The sequence below is a fragment of the Oncorhynchus keta genome, chromosome 29 (assembly GCF_023373465.1).
Source record: "Oncorhynchus keta strain PuntledgeMale-10-30-2019 chromosome 29, Oket_V2, whole genome shotgun sequence".
NCBI classification, from domain to species: Eukaryota; Metazoa; Chordata; class Actinopteri; order Salmoniformes; family Salmonidae; genus Oncorhynchus; species Oncorhynchus keta.
In genome coordinates, this window is record NC_068449.1 from 5,813,702 (window position 1) to 5,837,273 (window position 23,572).

A 23,572-nucleotide genomic window follows, 5' to 3' on the forward strand; every position below is an offset into this window, starting at 1 on the left:
TTAATTTTTTTTATTTTTTTTAAACTTTCCACCATGTGAAAATGAGTACAAGTACCGTGTTATCTCAGGTTTTAATAGTCATTGCAACCTTTCCGTTTTCTCTGCTCCTCAAAAGCCTAAAGTTACTGAACCAGTTGTCAAAAGGAACCCTTTTGGATGAGACAACTTCAAAATAACCCTGCTTGTAGGCACATTTTACAATTCTTGTCAATTCTTCACATTAATTTTTTGCAGTCATTTCATCAAACCACAATTAAACCCTTAATACATACTTTATTCTGGGTTGTGTTTTGAACCAAAAATACAACTCCAACTATTGTAAAGGATAATCCCTTTCACATAAAACACATTTATTTTCTTCATGGAAAAACGACTGTTGCAAAGATTTGGCACATGCTGCACATTGTACACCATGATCCATAGACTGCATGTGTTCTGTCAAGGCAAACACACATATATATATATATATATATATTTAATCTGATGTTCCAGCAGGTGGTGAAATGTAGTGACGGCTGCTCTACGTGCGGCTGTAGAACTACAATTTGATTACCCAGTCAAGCCTTAGTAGAGATCGTGTTACTCTACATAGAACGCTGATTCTACATTTCTTTGAACCGTGCTGTGAAGCTGGTTATCTACAAGTCATGTTTAATGATGGAAGGAGCCACCAAGCTGGTAAAAATCACATTTGTCTGATTCAGGCCTGCCAATACATCAGTTGGTTTCATGTACAAGACCTTCATTCTTTCATTATCAAAGGATAAGGCTCACTATATACATCTGCAGTGCATCTGCAGCTCCCTACTGTAAGTGTATAACAGTGCTGTTCAGGTCCTCTAAATAATTAATACACACAGAATTGTCTTAAGTCACCAAATGAATGTTACATTTCTTGGCATTTGACTTTGTACAACAGCAATGAGTGTTGTACATTCTGACAGTGAAGTGGTTTACAAAAATGTTTTTTTAAATTACACACTTTCTGATCTACTTGTAGTGATGTAACTTACATCAGCATGTTATATGTCTTGTTTTGATGGTGGGTGAGTGGAATACATAGCTCAAACAAAAGAGCCCCTTCCCTCACATCTAATAATTTTTATTTTGAAATTATTTTAAAGTGTTCAAATGACATTATTGTCTAAGAATCTATCCAGACTGTGGATATAGATCAGGGTAATACAGTCGAATAACTAAAAGGTCAGTGATTATCCAACTTCCAGTGTGTGTCCAGCTGTGAATTTTCCAAAATGTGTAAATCCATTACAAACGTAACATTCTGCCGTTTCTGACTGAGCTAATCAAGCTGACTGATGATGAACCGAACACTTCTGCATGCTTGGATTAGACATATCTTTTTAAATCTAATTCAGCTTGTATCTTCCCTCTGCCCATCTCGTTTGATCCATACATCAGGCAAATCTGGTTTACTGTTTGGCAACATCACTGGTCCTTCACTCTGGCTCGTACGGCCCCTCCCACACCCCGGAGAGGCTGTCTCATACGTGGTCTCTCTCAGGGAGAGACGTAGGGTGTCTCTCTTTCCGTTAAGGTGCCCTGGTTGTGGTTCCAGTTCTCCCTCTGCTTCAATAGAAGTCTGTTGGTTTGAGGGTCCAGGTTCAATGTCACTCAGGCAAGTCTCATTGGAATCCTCTAGCCCGTCAAATGAACTCTGAGATGACAGGAGGCGTTTGTGAGGGTGATGCTTAAAGGTGCTATTAGGGGCCTCGTCCTTTGAGAGGGACGGCTGGTAAATTGTTTCTATTGTTTGACTAATGATGGTGTCCTCCATGCTTGAGGAAGAGGACAGCGATACGTTCCAGTGCTTGATGCCAGCAGACTGTCCTCTGCATGTCTTGCACAAGAGCCTTTCCTTAGCCAGGTCACCTTGAGGAGCTACTACAGGCCTTAGGGTGTTTTCTTTATATGGGGAAGAGGTCTGCAAAGCTGGGGGTGGGTGACAGCCTTTGTGGTGCCTCCCACAGAGCTCTTCACTATCTGCCTCAATGTTGCTCCTCTCCACATCCCTCCTGGGACTCAGTCCACCGAACTGGATGTCATCGGAGAGAACCGAGGGTCTGTTGGAGAGCTTACTAGTACACGTGCTGTTCTCAAAGCTGTCACTCAGCTGACAGGCCAATGGCTGAAGCTCATACTGCTCGGGTTCCCTTCCGCCCTCTACCTGTCGTTGTCTTTGACGCTGATGGTTCGGGTAAAGGTAATTACCCTCGTCTTTATTGAAATTCCTTCGAACTCTTGATCTTCCAAAAGCTCCGTTTGCTGCGCAGGTTGACGACCTAGGTTCTGCTGCTGAGCAGGAGGGTAGACTTTCAGTCCCCGGTTCAGATGAACATGGCAACATTATTTTCCCACAGTTCTTTTGAGGACCGAAAAAGCAGCATAGGGATTGGAAAAAGAAAGTGGCAAATCCACATGCTACACATTTCACCAGAAATAAGAAAATCCCCAGCTTTCTGAACAACAAGGCAGTAGTAGGGAGCATGGCGATGCCCACACAGCAGAAGGCCCCGGATCCTATTGCTACAGGACAGCTCATTCTTTTCAGAGAATGTGCAACTCTTCCAATTCTATCAGAGTGTGGAGCTGAATTATATGATATGCAGTAGTTGGCTAAAAAGTCGACAGACAGCCCAGCAGCAGCTGATATGAAGAGAGCCTCCACACCACTAAGCTGCCATTCTAGAAGGACCAGGAGGCCGATGGTGACAAAAACACTTCCTCCAACAGCAGCAGCGCCATAAATACTCAGTGGAATATTCCATGTGGTCAGAAGAAGCAAGACAAATGCTAGAGCTACAGAGAACCCAGTGACCACAAGGGTTTCTGAGCTTAGACATTGTTGCAAGTCAAATAGTGTCAACTGGCTCACAAACCACCCTTCCTTTAGTCCCAGTGGTGCGCCAGACATTTCACCATTAAACCATGACACAATATCATTATAGAAAAGGGTGGTGTGACTAAAGTTGTAGCTATAGCGGTGCGTAGTTCTAAATACCATTACCAGGGCTGCTATTTGACCATCTGCCTCAAAATGTAGGCCTCCAACCTCGGACACATAGCCCTCTGCATGCCGCTCGGCCACCATCATGCTCAGGCATTGTTCAAAAACACCCGGTGGGTAAGGAAAGGGAATATCGTTGCAGCAAAACTGTAAGGCGTCCTCACTCTCTGAGCATCGTCGGATAGACACCCAGTGTATGAGTTGCTCGACAATACAGACGTTGTCTGTTGAGCCTTCGTTTTCAGATGATGATGATGACGGTAAATAAAAACTTTGGTTTTGAACTCTTCCGCACAAGTCTCTCAACCACACCTGAGCTTCTGGGCTACTCATGTTAAACCCTGGATCCATAACTAAAGATCCGTTGCTTTTCGGATCAAAGTGATTGCCGTTATCGGTTGGGATGACTCCCCAAACAAGAGTCAATGTAATGAGCTTGTCCTCCCCGTTCACCAGCCGTTCAAACATGAATTGGTGGCGATATTCAGCGTCATATCTTTCAAAGGGATGGCTAGAGCGGAATAACTGAGTTGCCCTGTTGTCTAAAGTGGGTAGTCTCATACCAGGGTCTACAACTGAGATGTATGTTCCTCCTGCGGCCAACACTGCGAACCAGCAGACCCAAATGTATCTGAACTTTACCACTCCACATGGGAGGATTTTCAGGAAAAGTAAATTGGAGGTGTCGGACAGTCCTCGCTTCAACCCTCGTAGCTTCTGACCCAAGGTGAAGAGGCACCGCTTTCGCGAGCTTGTGTCCCAGAACCCGCCAATACTTTTTGTGCAGCAAGGCTTCCATGCCTGTGTAGTAACAGAGGCTGAGGCAGGCACAGTGTAGCGCTCGCGTAATATGAGCGAGCTGGGCAGCCACGCAAGGGCGGAAAAAGTACAGATTAAGGAAGCCGTTCCCAGGTACACAGCAAAGCATCTGACTGCCGTGATGCTGCTCAGGAACCCAGAGAAGAACGTGGCACTAGAAGTCAGGCCTGATGCCAATATCAAATATCCGACCTCTTGGAGAACTCTATTGACTCTTATCTCTAGAGAAACGGGTGGATTCTGGGATAGTTGTAGATTCCAGAAATCAATGAAAGTGAAGGCGTGGTTAGAACAACTACCAAACAGGATGAAAGCTGAAGCTAAGTTGAGGAAAGGGAAGAATGTCAGCTGAAAAACCACTTTGTAGAAGAAATAGGAAGTCAAGAGAGAACCCACAATTGCAACTAAAGACAGAGCTGATAGGAAAAGAGACTGCAAATAAAGGGCTATGGTGAGGAACAGCGAAACTACAGCCAGAACAGGGTAGATGGAGTCCCTAGCCAGGTAATACTTGAAAAGCTTTTGCTTGATGCCTAGGTCCATTCCTGTAATAGTAGTGTTCTTGTATGTAAGCTCACGACCTTCAAGGCTGTTCATGTATATCTCCATCAAGTGATCTCCTTTTTCAACCGGTAGAAACAGGAGACTATATTTCAGTGAGGGGACCTGATATTCTATTGTCTGTGGCCCTAGGAAGTCCTTATCAACCAGGTAATGCAATATCTGGAATACGGCACGAGAGTGTTTGCACCGAGTCGGCACGGATGCACAGTTGCCTTGCGAGCCCCTCTCTGCGCAATATGCCACCAGCCTTCCATCGTGGTAGTATGGGGCGCAATAGCGTAGTAGGCTCAGACTCTCTGACACTTGCACAGAGGTCAGGCTGAGACAGGATGAGGCATTGCTGAGAAGTGCCAAGTAGTTTCCCAGTGACCAACTTGGACAGCATCCGCCCCTGATTATGGCACCGTCCACTTCCAATCGGATATGTTGCTTGCAGAGATCTTGGAAGTGTGGTTGTGAACGAATCTGAAACATGGAGAAGAGAAGTTTGGCAGTTACACACTTCTGTTGACATATTCTCCCTCGACCCATTGGAGATATCAATGTAATTGATGTTCGATATATCTTTTTATTACAAGAGTAAATTGAAATGGACAGATTTTATAGCAACTTTTCACATAACTTATTTCCATCTACCAGCTAATGGGGATCAATAACACCTTTTTTTGTTCTCTTTCAAATACATATAAATGTTTTAAGATGTGCGCTATCAGTGCCTGCCAAGTTCTGTAGCCCAGAAAGGTATTTGATTGAGTTGGCTCCCTGATTTCGTGGTCTGGTTGGTAATGCTGGATATATGGCATATATGATATATGATGTTTAAGATGCACGAAGACCTACCCTGGCCTGCTCCATCTCGCACATGGAGTAGATCGCCTTCAGGCTCCAAAGACTGGCAGAGTTTCCAGAGCGGAAGACAAGCTGGGCGTAGCGTTCTCCTGTGATGTCACAGATGGAGTCAAGAACATGGCACCCCTAAACAAAGACTGTCCTCAGTCTTCACAAAAATGTATCTAGAGGGATTGCTTATGTTTTGCTCATAACTGAAAGCGAACACTGGAAAGATGAACTAGCTCGTCAATACCCAGATTTTTGATTGATACATTATGGGTATGTTTCCTGCTAAATTTTTAGGAACATTTCTCTGGTAGCAGAGAGACATGTTTAGTAGCCTACCTGGAGCATCACAGAGGAATGTGTCTTGGGCCGAACCCCTGTCTAGCATTCTTTTAGACCGTTGCCTGGACGACTGTTCCTGGCTCCCACCGGCATCCCCTCCGCTACCATCTCCATAGCTTCATAAAATAAACATGAACACAACAAAATTATACATGAGACATCTAGACAATTCATATCAATCACACAGGCAATAGCTAAATCAGTACCCCACGCAACAATGGACATATGGACTCCTTATACAATTATCCAGCATTTTTTAATCGTAGCTATACTATATCATGTGCAAGTGTAACCCTGTTCCATCTCTATCGTGCCTCTGAACTGAAAGATGCCAAATTGTAGCCTGTTTTAGTGAGTAATTATAATATGGGGCTGAGTGAACGCAATGTCCCATGGTTCTACTCTGTTGTGGCAGCCATTTTGTGCAGGGCTCTCTGTGTGTGGTGGAGAGCTCCTCCGGTTTTAGCACAGTACCTCCCAGCTGTCTTGTCTTTGAGGTGTTGCGGTATCAGAGACAGTGTGTTTCCAGGCCCTGTGTTCTGTTGAAGCTTGGCTAAGGCAGACTGTCGCACCCCGATGTATGTTCCTCGAGGCTCAAAGCCCTGCATTAAAAACATCAAAGTCAACGGAACAACATCTGACTACAGCCGAAGCAGGAAAACAATGCACTGAATTCATTTACATGAGAAATATGTACGCCTAATGCTGACTGTTTGGCCTACAGTAGGTGAATAAAGACTGATTTAGATGCGAAGGTTTAGTGACATACTATAATGGATGCTTTGAAAATTGATAGTGACATTGTACATGCAGTGTTGATTGATATAGCGTTGTCTTCAATATTCTTCCAGGTGATTTTTTTTTTACCCTGGTCTCCGCCATGGTCATTACATGTTGATCGCCATGAGTGTAACTGTACACATTTATTACACACATGGTAATTCAATTAGTTTATTTAACTATTCTTGACTGTTCATTATACCTGCAATTGCACTGATATGGCTACACTTGTATTTCTTGAGCTGACAAGATGAAATGTTTTGAGAGATCTGCCGGGTCTACTTTATTTACGGCGGCTTTTCAAGAGGCAGGAACGAGCTAAAAACAAAAGGGGTTTACAGTAGCATTCGGTTTGACAGGAAGTTGGCAGAGAACGCGACAGTGCTGCAGAGAGAAGCACTCACCATGAGCGGGTCAGAGAAGTCTGGCATGGGACCAATCAACAGGCCGGCTAGGGAACATCCCAGGAGGGCCGCTGCACAACCGACGAGCACCGCCAGAGGATACCTCACTACCACCTGGGAGTAACTGTCAAGAAAATGCCACAGGAAAAGAGGATCTCAGTGACACTTATCTCTAACTGGCTTTGCATGGTTAAAGGACTGTACTGTGTGTCTCACTCGGTGGGTGTGCTAGGAAAGTCTAATGGTTCAAGTATTTTTCAGTTAAGTACAACATTTAACATTAAATTTCAAAACATTGGTCACCAGTACTCATATTTTGAGTTATGCAACGCTATTGTGAGCTTACGACCATGTTGTATAGCTTAATGAAATACTATTTTGAGCTTAGAACCATGTTGTATAGCTTAATGAAATACTATTTTGAGCTTAGAACCATGTTGTATAGCTTAATGAAATACTATTTTGAGCTTAGAACCATGTTGTATAGCTAAATTAAAGACTAAAAATATATTTTTGTCCTAATTACTGCCATGCACTGTGCACATTAAGGATGCAATGGAAATTGTAGGTCATTTTGCTGTTACACAATCATCTTGTTGTCGTGGATACTGACTTTCTAGGGATCCAGTAGAGTCCGTCATCCCTAAAATAGACAAATAATTCTGCGTCATTGACCTTTTTATAATTTTTGCATGATAATTATGCTTGTGTACAGCATACGGAATACAGACCTGACTGTGACCACATGATGCTGTTTGGACTTCTGGGTGCCACCGCCGTCATGGGAACCGTGCAGCCAGTGGCAGCGGACAGCGTTGTGACAGGAAGGAACATGGGAGGGGCTGCAGCTGCGACCCGTCTTGACAGCGCTTGTCGAGCAGTCGGTGTGAGGAGGACCCACAGTGATTGGATGCGACTCCAGACAGGCTTTGCCTTTGATTGGCTTGTGATGGCCACAACAGTGACATTGTCGGTGCTGCTGTGAATGGTAGGTGCATCCCTGGGAGACTTGGTGGTAGAGCTGGGAGGAGGCGGAGGAGGAGGGTCTGGGGAGGCTGCAGCTGTCAGACTGGTCCCCTTCGGTTTGGATCCGAGTGGCCTGGGCCTCCGGGCACACACTGTCAGGAGGACACAGTGACACCTCCGGTATCTCACTGTGAAAAGACAGAGGGGGGGAAAGTGTATTTATTTATAACCCCTACGGTTGCAGTGTTTGTCATTGTCAAATGTACACCAGAATTTTCGATAATCAATGTTTCAGCTCAGCGGCTTCCCCGGGTGCAACAGTTTTTTACTAAGCCTTGAGTAGGTAAACCTAATGAATCGTGTAAGGGGTGACTTCCAATGTATTGTTGCGTTGTTGCTTGAAACCCAATTTGGCAAACCAAATTAATTAGGTAAGGAATGACACCTAAAGTATTGTTTCGTTGCTTGATGGCCCAATTAGTCCAAGAGATGCTCTATCTGCCCTGTCTGTGTTTCAACATCCAAAAGAGAGTCCTGTTGATGGAGACTGCAGTGGATCTGATGAAGAATGACTCCTGTTTATGGAAGAAGTACATTGCACAGATGTTATGGGTTAAGTTATGTGCTTTTTTCCCTCATGTTTTCACTGAAGAGCAGGACATAGACTATACACAATGAAACTCTGCTGACTATCAGCGAGAGAGAGCTGACTACGTTAACCACTATTAGTAATTGCGTTAGGCCTAATGACAAGTGATGTTTATAAATCGGAATCCTTATTTACTAAACTGTAAGTAATATTGAATTCCCGTTATTACAATACTCTATAGCAGGGGTATTCAACTCTGAACCTACGAGGTTCGGAGACAGCTGGTTTTCTGTTCTGCCTAATAATTAATTGCACCCACCTCGTGTCCCAGGTCTAATTAAGAGGGGAACAATGAAAAAATGCAGTGGAACTGACTTTGAGGTCCAGAGTTGAGTTTGCGGGCTCTATAGTATGACTGAATTAAACAAGGCAACAGTAAACATGTCATCCCCCAACGAATGATGCAGCGTCCCGCCCCTTGGTCCAATTGAGATATCGCATGTGACTAATACATTTCAGTTCATTACTATAGCTCCCGCCTTGGGCCAATCAGTGCAATTTAACAAAAAATGCCAGATCTCGATGGCAAGACTCATCCATCATTCACCCAAACTTAGTCAAAATTGGCCCAGTGCTGTCTGAGATATTGCGTGTGACAAAAGGAAACATATCCACAGTTCCCTCCCCGATTTCATTGTGGGGGACGACCAGACATTTATGTGCACAGTCTAATTTCAATCTGACTCCAATTAAAGGGTCAAATGACGTTATGGGTTGTTTTTCCAGACCTGGTCGTCTGGGTGGACTGAGACGCCACTTCTTTGATCCCCATCACCTCATCGCCAAGGCGACGGGGTAAGTAAACAGAGAGCAGTACTTGAGGGCTTTATTTGCATTTCCAACCACCGGGGGAGAGATAGGTGGGCAGCAAATTCATCACAACTCGACTGTGTGCCATTGGGCATTTCAAAATGTAGCTGTATTAATAATTTTAAAAAAGTGTCTAAAGATGTATCGGTCTCTTAAGAGTGGAGTCAATTTCTCAAACCTTCGTAGTGGTTCCACTCAAATCACCCCGTCAAGATGACCATTTTTGGCAGGGGGGGAAAATATGTTGCTGTTGGGTGGCTGATGCGTCACCAGCTTACTTCTGAACTTACTCATGTGAAAGCACTATTTATTTGCTGTCCAATTAGAAGTTGCCATGTACCCCTCAGCTGACACATCACAAGCTGCGCAGAGCACTGACGGCAGCATGATGGGGGCTTCTGTGCTAGCAGCAGGTGCTGCCCACCGCACTCCTTAGGACTGTGTTACTGCAGTGGTAAACTCTGGTATTCACTGCTTCTCATTGACCACTTTTATAGAGCTAGGTCATGCTTGCAGAGCTAGGCAATTAGTGGATCCAGTTCATTATCGAACAGAGCAGTTACAAAAAATATCTCCAGCTGGGCGTTACGAGCCCCCTGCATGCAAGCTACGTAATCAAACAACAATCGCCTGAGATATTGCCAATCTCTCAAATAAGATTTGACATGGGAAACATTCTATCAAAGGTTGATATGGCATTATATTTCAGTCTAAACAGGGTGTTACTATGCTGATACTCTGCTACATTGCATTCGTGTCATACTATCGGCCAGCACCACCATCGTTGGAACAGAGCTGTGCATTTTGCTAAACGTTGATATTACCTCGTATTTAGGTCTAAAGGTACTTTCATGTTTGGCCCCCCCGTACTACTACTGGTGGCCTGTTTAATGATTTTATGGAGATGGAATTAGCAAGCACGTTGTTCATGAGGGAACCATCTCAGTGTTTGTCCTTTGTTTGAACCGACACGATGTACCAGGGGGGGTCGTGTTCAGTAGTAGCGTACACCATAGCAAAACGTTCATGATCTCCCGCCATGTTATCTTAAGGTGTGTATGATGTGGAGTAACATGCAGAAATACATTGGCGTCCGAAGTGGGATTCTCTGCTTACTAGGTTTCACATCATTTAACCACTCTCTTGGTTTCACATCATTGTACTGTGTAGCCGTCTTCATCGACCTGGCCAAGGCTTTCGACTATGTCAATCACCATATTCTTATCAGTAGCCTCGGTATTTCCAATGACTGCCTTGCCTGGTTCACCAACTACTTTGCAGACAGAGTTCAGTGTGTCAAATCGGAGGGCATGTTGTCCGGTCCTCTGGCAGTCACTATGGGGGTGCCACAGGGTTCAATTCTCGGGCCGAATCTTTTCTCTGAATAAATCAATGATGTTGCTCTTGCTGCGGGCGATTCCCTGATCCACCTCTACGCAGACGACATCATTCTGTATACTTCCGGCCCTTCCTTGGACACTGTGCTATCTAACCTCCAAACGAGCTTCAATGCCATACAACACTCCTTCCGTGGCCTCCAACTGCTCTTAAACGCTAGTATAACCAAATGCATGATTTTCAACCGTTCGCTGCCTGCACCCGCACGCCCGACTAGCATCACCACCCTGGATGGTTCCGACCTAGAATATGTGGACATCTATAAGTACCTAGGTGTCTGGCTAGACTGTAAACTCTCCTTCCAGACTCATATCAAACATCTCCAATCTAAAAATCAAATCTAGAGTCGGCTTTCTATTCCGCAACAAAGCCTCCTTCACTCACGCCGCCAAACTTACCCTAGTAAAACTGAATATCCTACCGATCCTCGACTTCGGCGATGTCATCTACAAAATAGCTTCCAATACTCTACTCAGCAAACGGGATGTAGTTTATCACAGTGCCATCCGTTTTGTTACTGAAGCACCTTATACCACCCACCACTGCGACCTGTATGCTCTAGTCGGCTGGCCCTCGCTACATATTCGTCACCAGACCCACTGGCTCTAGGTTATCTACAAGTCCATGCTAGGTAAAGCTCCGCCTTATCTCAGTTCACTGGTCACGATGGCAACACCCACCCGTAGCACGCGCTCCAGCAGGTGTATCTCACTGATCATCCCTAAAGCCAACACCTCATTTGGCCGCCTTTCGTTTCAGTTCTCTGCTGCCTGTGACTGGAACGAATTACAAAAATCGCTGAAGTTGGAGACTTTTATCTCCCTCACCAACTTCAAACATCTGCTATCTGAGCAGCTAACCGATCGCTGCAGCTGTACATAGTCTATCGGTAAATAGCCCACCCAATTTTACCTACCTCATCCCCATACAGAAGGAATGACAGAGAAGACATAGTCTGTTGCTCTGAGATAAAGACACACATACATAGTAACATATTGAGCTAAGTGCAGAGCCAAAGCATAGGGCTGTAAAATAGAGGAATGTACACTATTTTTAGTATAGCTGGACACGCTAGAAACTGAGGAGACACATAGTCTGCTGATCTTAGATAATACACAAACAAAAGAATGCATTTAGTTAAGTGCAGGAACAGCAAGGGTCTTGTCATCATTATAATCTGACGGAAAGCAGGTATGAGCATTATTGAGCTGAACAAGCAGGATGCACGGATTGGAATGTAAACTTATTTTACATGTGGGATGGGCTCATATGCAATATGTGGATAAATACTGGAGCCAGGGCTCTGGAAAAGGTGTGGGTCCCGCGGGGCTCTCCGGCTTGTGATACTGCTGTATTAAAAGTCTATATTGATTTTCACAAAGTTCTTCATTGTGTCATATTTGAACCGATTGGCCACTACAGCAACTGCTCTGATGGACATGCCTGAAGTCATCATGCCAATTGCACGCTCCCTCAACTTGAGACATCTGTGGCATTGTGTTGTGTGACAAAACTGCACATTTTAGAGTGGCATTTTATTGTCCCCAGCATAAGGTGCACCTGTGTAATGATAATGCTGTTTAATCAGCTTCTTGATATGCCACACCTGTCAGGTGGATAGATTATGTTGGCAAAGAAGAAATGCTCACTAACAGGGATGTAAACAAATCTGTACACAAGATTTGAGAGAAATAAGCTTTTTGTGCTTTAATGGAACATTTCTGGGATATTTCTTTTCAGCTTATGAAACATGGGACCAACACTTTACATACTGCGTTTCTATTTCTGTTCATTGTAGTTTTTTTTTTTTGCATTATGAAACACAATTTTCCATATGGCAGACACATGGTCTATGATGCTCATCTTCCCATATGGCAGACACATGGTCTATGATGCTCATCTTTCCATATGGCAGACACATGGTCTATGATGCTCATCTTCCCATATGGCAGACACATGGTCTATGATGCTCATCTTTCCATATGGCAGACACATGGTCTATGATGCTCATCTTTCCATATGGCAGACACATGGTCTATGATGCTCATCTTCCCATATGGCAGACACATGGTCTATGATGCTCATCTTCCCATATGGCAGACACATGGTCTATGATGCTCATCTTCCCATATGGCAGACACATGGTCTATAATGCTCATCTTTCCATATGGCAGACACATGGTCTATAATGCTCATCTTTCCATATGGCAGACACATGGTCTATAATGCTCATCTTTCCATATGGCAGACACATGGTCTATGATGCTCATCTTTCCATATGGCAGACACATGGTCTATGATGCTCATCTTTCCATATGGCAGACACATGGTCTATGATGCTCATCTTCCCATATGGCAGACACATGGTCTATGATGCTCATCTTCCCATATGGCAGACACATGGTCTATGATGCTCATCTTCCCATATGGCAGACACATGGTCTATGATGCTCATCTTTCCATATGGCAGACACATGGTCTATGATGCTCATCTTCCCATATGGCAGACACATGGTCTATGATGCTCATCTTCCCATATGGCAGACACATGGTCTATAATGCTCATCTTTCCATATGGCAGACACATGGTCTATAATGCTCATCTTTCCATATGGCAGACACATGGTCTATGATGCTCAGCTTTCTTGTCCTCGGTGACCTCTGGAGAAAAAAAAAACGGACCCCTCCTGAATATTAAGTTGAATATTAACTTAAAGCAGAGTTACCCAACTGGCGGCCACCCTGTTAATTGTGTTTAAGTGTTTATCCAATAATTCCCTAATCCACAAGTCAAACCAATTCATCAGTATGTTGAGATAATTATTTGTATCTAACCATAGCTATTACATGAAGTACTGTAATACACTGCAGACCAAAAGTATGTGGACACCGTCTCGTCAAACATCTCATTCCAAAAGCATGGGCTTTAATATGGAGCTGGTCCCCCCTTTCCTGCTATAACAGCCTCCACTCTTCTGGGAAGGCTTTCCACTAGATGTTGGAACATTGCTGTGGGGACTTGCTTCCATTCAGCCACAAGAGCATTAGTGAGGTCAGGCAATGATATTGGGCGATTAGGACTAGATTGCAGTCGGCATTCCATTTCATCCCAAAAGTGTTTGATGGGGTTGAGGTCAGGGCTCTGTGCAGGCCAGGCACACTGATCACGACAAACTATTTCTGTATGGATCTCACTTTGTGCATGGGTGCATTGTCATACTGAAACAGGAAAGAGCCTTCCCCAAACTGTTGCCACAAAGTTGGAAACAGAATCGTCTAGAATGTCATTGTACGCTGTAGCATTAAGATTTTCCTTCACTGGAACTAAGAGGCCTAACCCGAACATTGAAAAACAGCCCCAGATCATTATTCCTCCTCCACCAAACTTTACAGTTGGCACTATGCATTCGGATCCAGAGAAGGCATCTCCACTGCTCCATAGTCCAATGGCACCAAGTTTTTTTTTGTGTGCGGCTGCTCAGCCATGGAAACCCATTTCGTGAAGCTCTTGAGGCAGTTTGGAACTCAGTTTGGAACTCAGTAGTGAGTGTTGCAACCGAGAACAGATGATTTTTCAGCACTCTACGGTCCTATTCTGTGAGCTTGTGTGGCTTACCACTTTGCGGCTGAGCCGTTGTTGCTCCTAGACGTTTCCACTTCACAATAACAGCACTTACAGTTGAACGGGGAAGCAGGGCAGAAATTTGATGAACTGACTTTTTGGAAAGGTGGTATCTTGTGATGGTACCATGTTGAAAGTCACTGAGCTCTTCAGTAAGGCCATTCTACTGCCATTGTTTGTCTATGGCGATTACATGGCTGTGTGCTCAATTTAATACACCTGTCAGCAACGGGTGTGGCTGAAATAGCCAAATCCACTAATTTGAGGGGAGTTTCCACATACTTTTGTATATATAGTGTATGTCCAATGTTGACGGCTAAACTAAAGCAGGGCAATGTAGTGACTATTAGTTATCTATCAAAAAACTGGCACGGTGGAGTTTTGCCCAGTGGATTTGTGGTTTCCCCTGGGCCGACCCTACAGTAGGCTATTGTGTCAGCAATGTCGTATGCATATCTGCATTATGCTGACTTGGGAGAGCACAGAGTGAGTGTGTAGCTGAGGAATACCAGATATCTCTGGATCCCGGGAGATTGCCTATTGAAGTGAATGTTAATTGTGGATTGGGTGAATTGACTGCCACACTCAACCTGTTACTGGACTATAACATTTCAATGAAACATACTCTGGGGAGAGACTGGCTGCTATTGTACAGCATTTGAGAACACACTTTACAAATACAAATCAATGTATCTCTCACCCACCAAAAAAAATGAGTAAATGAAAGATGGACTTCTTCCTGTTTAGTCTGCTCTTGATTTACAATTCATGTAAGCAGTGGCACATTTGTACATTATAATAAATACAATATTGAAGAATAGGACTCTGAGAAATCCATAAAATGTATTGCTGTGGTCATCAAGTGCTTACAAATACAAAGAACATTGATATTCATTGACAGACAGATTGATATAGCCTACACTGACATAACGGCAATAATGGCTGGACCAAACACCAATACAAATGTATATTTAATGATGCAGAGGAATAATTTAACAGCCGACTAGACAAACACCGTTCTTTTTCTTTGAGGTGAACAGAGAACGAAAGGCTACGTACCTTTGAAATGTCTCCCTTGCAGGTCTTTCAGTTCTTGGCGAATCCATGACTATAGCGTCTGCGCGCTCATCGGTGATAGAGCAAGTATCCATTCTATCAGTTACTTTTCTCCTGTCGGAAATTTCCAACTGGAAAATTAAGGGATTCAGCCTCGTGTTTACTACTTGGAATAGTGAGATCGGTTCTATTGTACAACGGCAAAAGGGATGGATGGATGGATGTTTGAGTAACCTATCTGCTAAAGCCTGGTTTGCTATTGGTCGACGTATTGTGATGAGCTCTTCTGCTGTTGAGGAGAAGTTTAGATGACCGTGAATAGCACGGGCGCTGTTCAATTGAGGGTGGTGCTGGCCTATACAGTATGACACGGATACAATGTATCGACGACATTGCTTGCATTGTTTTGATTCGTGCGTAGCCCGCTATTCAAAACAATATCTGTTACATTTTTCTCCTCTTCTTAAATATATTATTTACCTTTATATAGAAAGCTGGCAGAATGCCATGAATCTGTAAGTCTGAATAATTTATTGTGAATAATACAGTATCAAATCAAATGTTATTGGTAACATCTTATTGCTGGTGTAGCGAAATGTTTGTATTGTCACATAACTAGCCTATATAACGGGCAACTATCATTTTAGATTAGATTGGCCGAAGCAATCGTTATATCACGCCGTTTTGGTTTAAATACAATACAGAAGACTAAATAAGCTACACCTATTTTTTTGTATTTATTATTGTGGCCCCAGAGGGTTAGATTTGAGAAATACTCTTAGTTTTGCTTCCAAATAGAATTACAGTACTCCATGAATTAAAGTTTAGCTCCAGCTCATATTTTAGAGCCGTTACCTAATTTACCGTCACTGTAGGCATCAGGTGACGACGCTCTTCTGCTGATTAACACTCTGCTGTTCTTTTAATGCAGACAGAAATTGCACCTGGGACCCGAGAGGGAGCGAGTCTGCTCCTCCTTCCGTTACTCTTCATAAAGACATCACGCAGGCTCCTCTGGTGAATGATCAGTGGCACGCCAGCTGGTTTGTGTCTACATATGAATCATAATGCAGACACCTCGTCGTCGTCACTGATCCCATTAGTATTGGCTGGAGGAAAGAACAACGGTGTGTTTTTTTTTCTTTTTTTTACACTCAGAGGCAACCATTGGAAAAATTGGTTGAAAATACCAACGTATTCTGCCACAGGGACACAGTCTGAAATCATCCTTTATCAACAACTTGCCTATGTGTCAAAACATTTGATTTAGATGCAAGCAGTTCCTTTTCTAGAGAAACCATTACTTTGTTTTGTTAGCTAGCTAGATTTTAGTTTTGACTATAACATTTTAAATATGCCTACAGAGTAGCATATTATGTCAAGAGCCCATTGATGTATCTCACATTTAGATGTACATGTTCCAAACAGTTCCTTTTTCTTTCTTTCGAGAAACAATCAATAAGCTCCAAAGAAATTCTGAGGTTATTGACTTAATAACATTTGAAACATGGCATTTTGCTCTTAAGATAAATCTATGCAAGTTCGAGTAGTCTATATGACAAGATACTTAAGTAGGCCTTACAGATGCACAGTACTCAGAATGAGCTTCAATCTGCCCATTGCCATTGGATTTTACATGACAGATTTAACACGCTGTGAGGGTTGATCATGAAGCGTTGAGGCTAATGCCGCTACAGCCTCAGCCCGCCTATAGCTTTGTCTACTCTGTATTAAGGTTGGACCTGAAACGACACCCATGGTAATTTCCTGTGGCAGATTTCTTCTCAGTGAGTAGTGATGCGAGCGAAAATGGTTTATTTATGTCCTGGATACAGCTCAAGACAGAGCGGAAAGATTTCCCTAATAAGGGATACAAGAGGTTCCCAAAGGCAAGATGTTGCTTATGAACACGAGATAGGAAGATAAAGCGCCAGGAGTATTATTAAAAGGCATGCTATGAGAATTGTGATGATTGTTCCCAAATGAGCAACAAGATATATTTTATATTTCAGTAAGGGAAGTGTGAACTGTGAACAATATTTCACAATGAATCATCACATCTGACCTTCAGTCTAGGATAGAGAGTAATGGTTAATAATTCAACTGTTCCATTTTTAATACCATTAGACATATAGTTAGTTAAAGTAATTGCATGCAGAACTGCAGGGATTTCATCCAAGTATAGTTCCAGTTCATTTTACCTGGCACTGGCAGTTGGCTAGCTGTTGTTCCTCTGCCCTTTTATCCGTAAGAAGATAATGCCATTTTGCTGATGAATTTTGTGCATGGTGCCATTTAAAAAACAGACTAGGAAGGTGTGTTGCTATGGTTACTCCATCCATCTGCATGAGTATGTTTACTTATCTTATCTCACAATGAAATAACATGTTGATTTTTATGTGTAAAAAAAAAGTTCTTACAAAATCTCATTTGACCTTTTTTTTTTAGTTTAGACTGACAATCATCAAACTGTTATGTTCAATGTAAATGTACTAGTCACTAACAAAGGTATTTTCAGTCTAGACCAGAGGTATTCAAATCCTACCCTGGAGCTCTGAAGTACTGCTGGTTTTCTCTTCTACCTGATCATTAATTGCTCCCACCTGGTTTCCTATTTCTTAATCAGTCTCTGATTACAGGGAAATCACCCACCTGGTTTCCTATTTCTTAATCAGTCTCTGATTACAGGGAAATCACCCACCTGGTGTCTCAGTTGTAAATCAGTCTCTGATTACAGGGGAATCACCCACCTGGTGTCCCAGTTGTAAACCAGTCTCTGATTACAGGGGAATCACCCACCTGGTGTCCCAGTTGTAAACCAGTCTCTGATTACAGGGGAATCACCCACCTGGTGTCCCAGTTGTAAACCAGTCTCTGATTACAGGGGAATCACCCACCTGGTGTCCCAGTTGTAAACCAGTCTCTGATTACAGGGGAATCACCCACCTGGTGTCCCAGTTGTAAACCAGTCTCTGATTACAGGGGAATCACCCACCTGGTGTCCCAGTTGTAAATCAGTCTCTGATTACAGGGGAATCACCCACCTGGTGTCCCAGTTGTAAATCAGTCTCTGATTACAGGGGAATCACCCACCTGGTGTCCCAGTTGTAAATCAGTCCCCTGAATTGCAGGGAAAGAATGTACAAAAAGCAATGGAACTGACTTCAAGGTCCAGATTAGAATTTGAAGGGTCTAGACTCTCCTAATCTCTTTTCCAAATTATTTAATTTAATAACATGCCAAGTGAATCCCACCTGTATGAGATATATTACACTTAGACTACTAGTCACTACTGGGTATGCTACTGATAGACTACTAGTCACTATACTGGGTATGCTACTGATAGACTACTAGTCACTATACTGGGTATGCTACTGATAGACTACTAGTCACTATACTGGGTAGGCCTACTGATAGACTACTAGTCACTACTGGTAAAATTAAACCATGCAACTGTCTTTTCCTACTAGCCCTGACTTTGCTAATAACGACATTGTTGAGGGAAAATAAACTTGCTACGATTGTGATATGTTATTGTCTCACCTAGCTATCTTAAAGAGGGATGCAGTACTGTAAGCCACTCTGAATATGAGTGTCTCTAAACAAGAGTGTCTCTGGATAACAGTGTCTCTAAACAAGAGTGTCTCTGGATAACAGTGTCTCTGGGCAACAGTGTCTCTGGGTAACAGTGTCCCGGGGTAACAGTGTGTCTCTGGATAACAGTGTCTCTGAACAAGAGTTTCTCTGGATAACAGTGTCTCTGGATAACAGTGTCTCTGGTTAACAGTGTCTCTGGGTAACAGTGTCTCTAAACAAGAGTGTCTCTGGATAACAGTGTCTCTGGGTAACAGTGTCTCTGGGTAAGAGTGTCTCTGGGTAACAGTGTCTCTGGGTAACAGTGTCTCTGGATAACAGTGTCTCTGGGTAACAGTGTCTCTGGGTAACAGTGTCTCTGGGTAACAGTCTCACTGGATAAGAGTGTATCTGGGTAACAGTGTCTCTGGATAACAGTGTCTCTGTGTAACAGTGTCTCTGGGTAACAGTGTCTCTGGGTAACAGTGTCTCTGGGTAACAGTGTCTCTGGGTAACAGTGTCTCTGGGTAACAGTGTCTCTGGATAACAGTGTCTCTGGGTAACAGTGTCTCTGGATAACAGTGTCTCTGGATAACAGTGTCTCTGGATAACAGTGTCTCTGGATAACAGTGTCTGCTATATGCACATGTGTGTGAGAGGAAAGTCTACAGAGTGACAAAGTTGTAAATGTTTCGGAATAATATGAACTTGAATATTCTGTAAAAGAAAAATTCTCTCCTGTAATTCTTGAATTAGGTTTATGCATCTTGGCTGTATCACATCCGGCCGTGATTGGGAGTCCCATAGGGGGCACAATTCCCCCAGCGTCGTCTGGGTTTGGCATGTAGGCCGTCATTGTAAATAAGAGTTGGATCTTAACTGACTTGCCTAGTTAAACAAAAGGTAAAACAATATATATATGTATAAAAACACATTTAACCAGGGATGAACAACTTTGATGAGGGTGTGGGCCCCCACCAATTATTATTGTTTTGCCATTGGGCAGAGAGAAATGTTTGCAGTTTTTAATGTGATATCTGAGGGACCACCAGCCGGTAATTCGATCATGATAAATGAATTTAGCAATAAATAAAAAAATTGCTGACATGGCTAATTGACTGACTATCAGTGACTTACACAACATGATAAAAACTGCTGATGCACAACCAAATATCGAAATTGCACCTTGTGTATTCTACTATTATCATTTGCAACAGTAAATTGAGACCCCGATTGAGTTCAATTTGTTTTTGGTGGAAATTGATCTGAGAGTGTTATGCTACCCGCAGGCCAACAGTTGCCCATCCCTGATTTAAACCATTTTACTTGTGAAAACACTGCATCAGCTAACTCAGGGGCGTGATTTTCCGGGAAGACACGCTTCTTTCTGGTGGGCGTGCCTCAAGAGGTAAAAACAATGAGTTCAACCTTGCTTTCTCTCTGACCAAGACCACAAAGTAGATCTATCATCCGATTGAATTGACAGCTTTTGGTGTGTTTTCCTACAACCATTGAAAGACCTGTCCACAATGCGCAGCCCTCTTTGCACCGCAGCACTTTGATATATTCTGGTCTTTTCTTTAAACATTTTTTTAGGAACAGTTGGCACTTCAGAGTTCATAAACTTAAATTTAACAATGGAACTCTGTCCTCCTGTAGCTCAGTTGGTAGAGCATGGCGCTTGTAACGCCAGGGTAGTGGGTTCGATTCCCAGGACCACCCATACGTAGAATGTATGCACACATGACTGTAAGTCGCTTTGGATAAAAGCGTCTGCTAAATGGCATATATTTGATGATGATTTTGTTATGGAGTGTAACGGATGTGAAATAGCTAGCTAGTTAGCGGTGGTGCGCGCTAAATAGCGTTTCAATCGGTGACGTCACTTGCGCTGAGACCTTGAAGTAGTGGTTCCCCTTGTTCTGCAAGGGCCGCGGCTTTTGTGGAGCGATGGGTAACGATGCTTCGCGGGTGACTGTTGTTGATGTGTGCAGAGGGTCCCTGATTCGCGCCCGGGTATGGGCGAGGGGACTGTTTAAAGTTATACTGTTACAGGAGCATAACGCATTAGTTCATGAACTCAACAAAAGACGCAAGGAAATCCTCCCTTTCCTCATCTATTCTAGGGCAGAGAGGTTGTTGGATGAATCAATCATTTGAAAGTAATACTTTGGATATTAGTTTCGAGAAGGAGAGTGAAGTTTCCATTGAATCTATTAGAACGAATAAGGATCATATTGTCTGTGATCAGCTTGCTGATATGAAAGCTGTGAATTCCTTTGTTCGGGTTATATCAAAATAGTGCTCAAATCGGAGGGACATTCTGTTGCTTTGAAGACTGTGTACGACAAAGGAACTGACATGGGGAGATGTCTCGCAGATTTTAAAGACCCCTCGGGCTGTCACAAGCTCCTGTCTTTCAAACTGAAAAAAAAAAAATAGTTTTGCTGCAGAAACTGCAACATCCAAACATCATCAAGGTATGTGAAAAGAGTATTAATTGAATAAATACATAAATGGCCTAAGGAATAGAATATAACTTTATTGATATCGACAAATCAAGGTGTCAGAGGCTTACACAAACACACAACATAGCCCCGCTTTAAAAAAAACATGACCTACAGTGTTAGAAAACTAGAAACCTCAAGCCCATCAGTGTGACTTAGTTGCCTATTTAAGGAGCTATCCGCTTCTCTATGTCAATTATGCTCTGCTGCATGTGTAAAATGGATGAAAAGCCTCAATGTGCATCTGCAGGACCTTCCTAATGTATTTCCTCTTGAACCTCTCCTGACCTTGGCTCTCAGTTCTGCATCAGCAGCTGGAGGAGATACAGTGTCCCTCTGTTGGCTACTCTGCCCATTGCTCTAAAAATCCACCAAGTCTATTTAATCAATCCATTACAGTCTAATTTGCAATGTGAATGTAAGCAGTCGTAACTGTAGTTGTAGGCTACTGTGATGACTACCTTATTAATGAACACACTTGGCTCCCGAGTGGTGCAGCGGTATGAAGTACTGCATCTCAGTGCTTGAGGTGTCACTGCAGACACCCTGGTTTGAATCCAGGTTGTATCACAACAAGCCGCACAATTGGCCCAGCGTCATTTGGGTTAGGCCGGTGTAGGCCTTCATTGTAAATAAGAATTTGTTCTTAACTGACTTGCCTAGTTAAATAAAGGTTAAATAAATAAAATAAAACAGTTATAAACTGTAACAGACCAAAGTAATAGAGCATATTTTGCTGGTTTGTCCTGAGAACGTGTTGAAACAGTTATTTACATTTACATTTTACATTTAAGTCATTATGCTGCTTTCTCATAATTCTCTCCTGATAGTGCAGTGTAACCTATTTCCCCCTGTAGCTCTGAGGCCACTGTGAGGACAGTAAAAGGGCAGGTGGTATCACAGCCATCTTGGAGCAGGGCATCCCACTGCAGATGATCCAGCTACTACAGCGCCCATGGGAGGAACGCTTTCGGGTACGAAGAACACTAGGCACGAGTCTCTCTTCCTCTCTCTCTCTCTCCTCTCTCGCGCTCACTCAATTCAAAGGGCTTCATTGGCATGGGAAATACAGTTGAAGTCAGAAGTTTTACATACAGTTTGTGGCCAAAAGTTTTGAGAATGACACAAATATTACTTTCCACAAAGTTCTCTGCTTCTGTGTCTTTAGATATTTTTGTCAGATGTTACTATGGAATACTGAAGTATAATTACAAGCATTTCATAAGTGCAAAAGGCTTTTATTGACAATTACATGAAGTTGATGCAAAGAGTCAATATTTGCCGTGTTGACCCTTCTTTTTCAAGACCTCTGCAATCTGCCCTGGCATGCTGTCAATTCACTTCTGGGCCACATCCTGACTGATGGCAGCCCATTCTTGCATAATCAATGCTTGGAGTTTGTCAGAATTTGTGGGGTTTTGTTTGTCCACCTGCCTCTTGAGGATTGACCACAAGTTCTCAATGGGATTAAGGTCTGGGGATTAATGGGTTTAAGGTCTGGGGATTAAGGTCTGGTTTCCTGGCCATGGACCCAAAATATCGATGTTTTGTTCCCCTGAGCCACTTAGTTATCACTTTTGCCTTATGGAAAGGTGCCATATCATGCTGGAAAAGGCATTGTTCGTCATCAAACTGTTCCTGGATGGTTGGGAGAAGTTGCTCTCGGAGGATGTGTTGGTACCATTCTTTATTCATGGCTGTGTTCTTAGGCAAAATTGGGAGTGAGCCCACTCCCTTGGCTGAGAAGCAACCCCACACATGAATGGTCTCAGGATGATTTACTGTTGGCATGACACAGGACTGATGGTAGCGCTCACCTTGTCTTCTCCGGACAAGCTTTTTTCCGGATGCCCCAAACAATCGGAAAGGGGATTCATCTGAGAAAATGACTTTACCCCAGTCCTCAGCAGTCCAATCCCTGTACATTTTTCAGAATATCAGTCTGTCCCTGATGTTTTTCCTGGAGAGAAGTGGCTTCTTTGCTGCCCTTCTTGACACCAGGCCATCCTCCAAAAGTATTCACCTTACTGTGCGTGCAGATGCACTGACATCTGCCTGCAGTCATTCCTGAGCAAGCACTGTGCTGGTGGTGCCCCGATCCCACAGCTGAATCAACTTTAGGAGACGGTCCTGGTGCTTGCTGGACTTTCTTGGGCACCCAGAAGCCTTCTTCACAACAATTGAACCACTATCCTTGAAGTCCTTGATGATCCGATAAAT

At 43.2% G+C, this 23,572-nt stretch overlaps 1 protein-coding gene across 1 annotated transcript; it reads right to left on the minus strand.

The window, feature by feature from the left end:
• Window positions 1-89: 89 nt before the first annotated feature.
• On the minus strand, window positions 90-17,283 carry disp2 (dispatched homolog 2 (Drosophila)). The gene is made up of 8 exons (XM_035742417.2): window positions 15,276-17,283; window positions 7,503-7,925; window positions 7,385-7,414; window positions 6,772-6,895; window positions 6,062-6,189; window positions 5,585-5,703; window positions 5,249-5,346; window positions 90-4,873 (listed from the first exon to the last, which is right to left on the minus strand). The coding sequence occupies exons 1-8, from the start codon at window positions 15,365-15,367 to the stop codon at window positions 1,373-1,375; spliced, it is 4,515 nt and encodes a 1,504-aa protein (XP_035598310.1). The 5' UTR covers window positions 15,368-17,283; the 3' UTR covers window positions 90-1,372.
• Window positions 17,284-23,572: the final 6,289 nt, after the last annotated feature.